Source organism: Pygoscelis adeliae, unplaced genomic scaffold (genome assembly GCF_000699105.1).
Source record: "Pygoscelis adeliae isolate BGI_AS28 unplaced genomic scaffold, ASM69910v1 Scaffold303, whole genome shotgun sequence".
NCBI classification, from domain to species: Eukaryota; Metazoa; Chordata; class Aves; order Sphenisciformes; family Spheniscidae; genus Pygoscelis; species Pygoscelis adeliae.
In genome coordinates, this window is record NW_008824367.1 from 3726 (window position 1) to 10418 (window position 6693).

The following is a 6693-nucleotide window of genomic DNA, read 5'->3' on the forward strand; positions in this document are numbered from 1 at the left end:
CTTTCCCTTTTTGTGTATATAATTATTCCCCAGCACTCCAAGACAGGGCTGTATTATGTGCGGGGAAAATGATTATTAAAATCTTTGATTGAAATCGCACACTGGAAGTAGAAATCAGGCAGGAGGCAGGCAGGGAAGGCTCTTCCGCCGAGCACTTGCCACGCTGCCTGCCCTCCCACACGCCTCCTGCCAGCCCCGGCCTTTTCCCACGGGAATAAGAGTGACGCCACGGGGAAGAAGGCACCCCAGGAGGTCCCAGCCATCTCCACTGCAAGGCTGAGCTCCTTCTCAACCTTGGGGGATCCCTTTGATTAGTGCTGGGGGTCAGAAACCATCCACGGGGTATATCCAGAGGTGGGGAAATAAATATCTGTGCAAGCCTCCCTATGTGCAAACCCCCCAAAATCCCATGGGAAGGGTCCTATCACCCCTGCACCCCCTGGCGTGGGAGGAGTGGGGTCCCACCACGCAGGGAAGCGGCACTGAGGGGTCCCCTCCAAGCCTTTGGCAGGAGGAGAATCCTCCCTGCAACCCCTTATGGTAATAAATACCTTAATAATGTTGTAATCAATAGGTGATAAGCTGGGAACGCTTGGGAAAGTTCACAGAGAGAAGGCAGCTTATTATTCTAATAATAACATGTTTTAGAGATCTGTGCAATGATTTCAAACTATTTAGCAGCTGATGATCTAGCAAATGATCCCGAGATCCGTGGCACACTCATTTATAAGCATCAGCTCAGGGAAGAGAGGTCCCTGTAACCCAGCTTCTCTTTGCAAGTTCCAATTAATCATTTATTCCCTATTAAATATTTACTCACCTTGCCTGCGCCGGGGAGTGGTTTGGGAGATGCGGGAAGGTCCCTGGCTCCGGGAGAGTTTGGCTGTGGGGTCGCAGGGACTCTGCCAGAGGCTTTGGGGTGGCTCCTTATCCCCGTGGAGGGAGGAATTGATGTTCAAGGCGGTGGTGTCAAATGCCTCTGGGATGCTTTGGGAATAGGGTTGGGGATTTTTTCATGGGCCACGTGGTCCCGTTGCACATCCCCTCCGCGTGCCAGCTGTCAGCAAAGCAGAGCGCGGGGCCAGGCGGGTCGGATCCAGCCTGGGAAAGCAGCTGCGTAGCATGGGAAGATGCTTTGGACCCCAAAACGTGCTGCTGGAGGTGCGCAGTGGGGTGCTGGGCATGGGGACCAAGCCGGCAGCCAAGGGAGCATAGGGTCTAGAGGAGGGATGCACAAAAATCCCTGCTCCTCTCCCAGCCCGGCTGGGGACAAGATGCTTTGCTCTGGGTTGGGAAAACAGTTGCATCTTGCCGGAGGGCAGCTGAGGGGACACACGCACGTCGTCGAAGCAAAGACACCCCGCTTTGATCTCCCCACCCCAGACCCTCCCTTTGCCCAGCAGTACCCGCCCCGAGCGCCGATCTGCTTCGCCCAGCCGCTTCAAAGGCCGTGCCGGGATGAAGGCGCCGTTAGATCACACCACTTTGAGTCCAACATCTTCCAGCTCCTTCCCCGGCCTCAGGAATTGTATGCATTACCGGCCACAAAGCCTTTGAAGTCCCCTCTTGTCCTCCCACCTCGTCCCTTGCCTCTCCAGCATCTTCTCGAGCTTCCAGAAGGTTTAGCTCCTCGATAGGAAACAGCATGGCCAAAATGGGGACGCTAGAGCCACCAAGCCAGGAACCTCCGTGCTTGATTTGCAGCTGATAACCAAAAATCCCATTAAAAAACAACGATGCTCTAGATGTTCAACATCTGCCTCAGCTGGGGAGGCAAACACCCGATTTGGGGCACCCAGGCTTTCATCTGGAAGGCTCCTGGCTGCCAGCAGTGTCCATGGGTGCAGGGACTGTACATGGGGTGAGGGGAGCACCCAGCACTCCCAGCTGGGCTGAATGGTGGGAGCTGGTTTTTGGGGTGGAGGTGAACTGGTCGGTGCTGTGGTTTAGCACATCCTCCCTCGGTGCCCCGTAGAGATTACGGGGTGCCACGGGGACGTGGGCCCATCCCTCTGCCTCGCTCCAGTTCATCCTATGGCTGCTCAAAGCTTGTCGCTTTGGGCGAGGGCTGAGCACCCCTTGGCCACCCAGCGCCTGCTTTCAGGGCATTTGGGCGTAGCAGGATGAGGCCCCTTGGTGACACCGTGCACGAGGTCAAGGGGAATTACTTTTGCTCCCTATTTGCCTGCTGCCACGTACCCCTGGTTTGACCAGGGATGCTCTGCTGTCACCAAAAAAGGTGGCTTGTTGCAGCAAGGTAAAACCTAAAGGTAAGGGAGGATGGGGACACGTGCTCTCTCGGTCACCCCCATGGCACCTCCAGCACATGCTGAGGACACCCCAACCCTCCTCACCTGCTTTTAGGGGGACAGAGCCACCCCAGTTCACTGGGGGATGAAAGCATCACCAGGGTCTCACCCCAAACCACCCGATCCCAGGTCTGGTTGGTCCATCCCTCCCTCCCCATCGCTCTCGCCCTGGCTCCCTCTGCCAGCAGCGATGGCCTCAGCTAAAAATCTTTGACAACCTGCCTCAGGAAGGAGAGAAGGGAGAAAAAACCAAATCCTACTTTACATTTAAATCCTCAGCGGGTACCAAGTGTCACATAGGTATTTGACACCCCCACCTCACCCCCCGTCACCACCACCACCCATTTAAAATAGAAAGCACTCCTAAAAATAGCCCCGAGTGAGCCACCGCTGATGTGACACTAATCCCTGTGTGCCGGGACGAGGACCAGGATGAGGACGTGACTGCTCCTGGCACCCACCCAGCCCAAATCACAGCGGGTCCCTTTAATGAAGATGAGGAGGAGCAAGGACCCTGAGTGACAGGGACCCGACTCAGAGCCCAAGGAGATGCTCGCCCTGAGCCCGACGTTGTAATCACTGAGCCTTCATGAAAACAGAGGTGATCTCATTTAGCCGAGGGTTTCAGCAGAATCATTTGCTGCCTTATTAAAAAATAATAGCCGGGTGTTTCCCAGGAACAGCTCTTCTCCTGCCCTTTTTCCTCATTCTTTCTTGTCACTGAGAAAGAAGAGGTCACATCATATTTTTTTTTTCTCTTTTCCTCAAGTTTCACCCTTTCTCCCCCAAAGAAAAGAGAAAAAAAAGGGAAAAAAATGAAATCTCGTGGTGCATTGGGAACAGAAGCAATTGCCTTTTCTAATTTCAAGACTTTCTTGCAAATGCTGGTGCGGATGCTCCCAGCTTGCCCCCAGCACCCTTCAAAGCCAAAGTTTGAAGGATGTATGGGTCCCTGCCTGTCCTTTCTGGAGGACTTGCGTGGGCAAGGAGGCAGGAAAAATAAGTCAAAGATCCCAGGTGAGGAGCTTAGGTAAAGCCCGTTGCCTTCTGCTGCCTGGGATGAGAAGCGCTCAGCTCACTGTCCCCAGCACTACCCTGCTTTGGGGACCCAAAGTCCCTCCGGGTGACAGTGCCATGATGTAGGTCCAAGGTCCATCCCCGAGGCAGGACCAGGGGTGGGCTTCAACATACCTTCAAGAGGTCCATCCAGGAGAGAAACCACTCATACAGCACAGCTTAGGAGGGGATTTCTAGCCCTGGGCTGAGCTTATATGGGCTCCTGGGCCATGGGCAGGGTGGGGTGGGGGTCCCAGGTGGGGCTGATCGGGGCCGTTGAGGTGTGTTAGCACCCATGACCATGTGCTCAGGTCTGATGGTGGGAGCGCTCCTCTCATTTCCAACCCAAACTTCATCCGGGCTCCACTGCACCCTTTTTTCCCTGGAAAGATGTTTTTTGGCATCTTTTATTGCCAACGTGTCCAACACGGAGCAATCCCCAGCCCTTCAACCTGCGTTTCCCTGGTGACACCGCCCAGTCCCATCTCGGAAAGCATCTCCACATTCCCAGGTCTCCCCAGTTGCTCTGCTCCGTGTTTGCAGCAGGCAGCAAACGCACACATCCAGCCCCATCACCCTCACACGAATTGTATCGGACCCCTGTGCCCCTTGGGGTTGTGCCCCCATGGAGGTGACACTATTTTGTCCTCCAGAGATGCTCATCCAGGTTGTCCCTAGGTTGTCATGCAGCATTTGGTGACCCGAGAAATGGTCCTCGCTGCAGCCGGAGCCTGGAGATGTCCCATGGGGACCTGCAGCTGATTTAAAAGAGGTGGTACTGCGATGGCCGGATCCCCCCAACAAGCAAATGGGAGGTCGGGGTCCCCCATCCTTGGTGCCATCTCCTCGGGAGCTTGACAGAGCAGGAGAGCTGCATGGGCAGGGCTGTCGAACAAGTGAAATTTGGAGCTCGAATATGGGAATTTTATTAAAATTAGGTCAGCAGAGTGTCATGGAGCCACTTTGGCTGCTGGCAGCGTAATCATCCCCCCGGGCTTCTGGTTTCAGATGCCCAGACATATTAAATTACCCTTAACTCTGCCCACGCCTCCTCATCCGCCACGAGGGCTTTGCAAGGAGCCTGCCCTGCTGAGCCGTGTTTTATGGTGCATTTCTAGTGATTTATGGTGTTGAGCCAAACCTCTGCGTGCTGGCAGCTAGCAAAGGGATGCAGAGACCAAAGGCAACCGGGCACCATGACAGCAGCTTTGGGGTGCCCGTCCTCAGCTACCCAACGCAAGGATGGGATGGGATGTCTGAGCCCAAGGACTCGGTCTCCCCCAGCAGAAGTGCTCAAAAAAATGGAGTTATGGGATAACAGCAGCATAAAAATGATGGAGAGATGTGCCATGATTAATTATTCTTGGTGGATGAGGAGGTCCAACACCCATTGATGAACCGTGGGACCGGTGGAGATATGGCAGGGTTTTTCGGTGGCATGAGGAGAAGGAAATGAAACGTGTCTGGCAAGATATTGCCCATTGATTTGTCTTCCCTCCGGTATTTTGGGAAATTTGTGGCTGATTTCCACCAGGAAAGGACGTGCGAAAGGGCAGCGGAAGGAAAAAGGTGGGGAGAGAAAGGCAATAATGAAAAATAACCAGAAAAAAAACCACATCTATGCATGGAGAAACCACCTGGAAAAAGCTAAGCACGGGGGTTTTTTCGCTCCCCAGTGCTCCACATGCGGGATGGGGGGGCCGAGGAGCAGAGGGAGGGACACAGCCCTGGGGTGCCGGGGGGCACAGATGCCCGCAGATGCCTATGCGGGGGAGGGGGGGGAGCACAAAATGCATCAACTGGGTGCACAAACAGGTACAAGGGATATTGAGGGGTTCCCCCTAGCCCCCCCGCTTGTCTGCCGCTGCCCACCTCCTGCTTGGCAGCGCTGGGACCGGCCAGGCCCTCTGCCAGCTCCCCCGGAGAGGGGGGGGAGGCGAGCCAGCAACCCTGCCAAAAATATGCACTTCAAACTGCTGCTGAGTTGAATTTTCGCATCGTGCTCTGCCTCCCACACAAAATAAAGCCACACACCCCCCTGCGCACACACATCCACGCAGAACCACCAGCCAAGAAACACTACGACGCTCCTGGAGACACAGCAATGGCTCCAGCCGGATGCCACGGCAGCGGGTGCTTGGGTGGGATCGGGGAGCCCCGGGCAGGATTAGTGCTGTGCTCGGTGCTGGGTAGCCCTTGAGCTGGATGGGGTTAAAGACTTGAAGGTGGATGATGAGCCTCTTGCATCCGAAACCTCGGCAAGGTCATTAGATGAAGACCACGGTCCATGGGAGCCATAGGAGGAAGGAGGTCCTTCCTCCCTTCCTTTCCCTTCCAGCCCTTCCCGTGGCTTGAACCTCAGCTAGGACATTACATCTATTATTTTTAATTTTTTCAGGGCTTGTTTTATTCGTGCCCCATGTGAGGTCCGTCCCCTGCGCCGTGGCGGGGCCACGACCCCGTCCCCAAGCCACCATGGGTCTTGATATACTCAGCACCTTGCAAGAGATCGAGGAGACCGAGCCCGTCAGCATCCCAGCCAGGGCGGGGGGGTGACAGTGCTGTCCCCGCAGCCCCCGACCTTCCCGTGCTGCTCTGCATTTTGTCACACAGCCTTGGGACATTTTCCACCCCCGCCTCAGTTTCCCCACCCGCGGAGCTGCCTTTTCCAGGGGGAGGAGGTGGCGGTCGCTGGTGGTTCCCCATGGATGGGTGCAAGGGACCAAGGGACACCACGTGTGCAGGGATTTGGGGTGTCACTCGGGGTCCCAGGGGACAAGGCAGACCCCAGGGCCACCCTGGGAAGGGCCCATCCTGCCGCACCGAGCACCCAGGAGCACCCAAGGCTTCACCGCCTGCTCGGGGCCCATAGGTGCTGTGTCGCCGGGTGGGCTTCGGTCCCTGCCGAAGGGCTCCCGGGGCGGCTCCACCTGGGCTGAGACCTCCCAACTCATCACACGGGTGATACCGGGGGAAATGGCAGAGATTTAGGGACGTGGGGTTATTACGGAGCAAAAACCATCCGGCAGCTCCTCTCTGCCCTTCCGTCCGTCCCTGTGTCTGCAGGTGGTGAGCCAGATCGACCGACTGACGTCCGACTTCGAGTTCGAGCTGGAGCCGGACGACTGGACGACGGCGACGGTCAGCAGCACCTCCAGCAGTGAGAAGGGGGGAGGCGCCTTCGAGCTGGGACCCCTCGATTTCTCCGCCTCCGACATCCTCTCCGACAGCTGGGAATTCTGCTCCTTCCTGGATGCTTCCACTCCCTCCGACCCGGGCGACGGTCCCGAGCCCCCCCGGCCGCAGCCGCAGCCCCCGCCGGCTCCCC

General features: G+C 56.5%; 1 protein-coding gene across 1 annotated transcript in view; it reads left to right on the forward strand.

Annotated features, from left to right (window-relative positions):
* The window catches only part of LOC103913423 (chromosome unknown open reading frame, human C15orf59), a 14557-nt gene that overhangs the window by 3725 nt on the left and 4139 nt on the right, over positions 1–6693 (forward strand). Inside the window, exon 2 of the mRNA XM_009319913.1 lies at positions 6432–6682. Coding sequence (XP_009318188.1) covers positions 6432–6682 — 251 coding nt within the window. The remainder of the gene's footprint in view (positions 1–6431; positions 6683–6693) is intronic.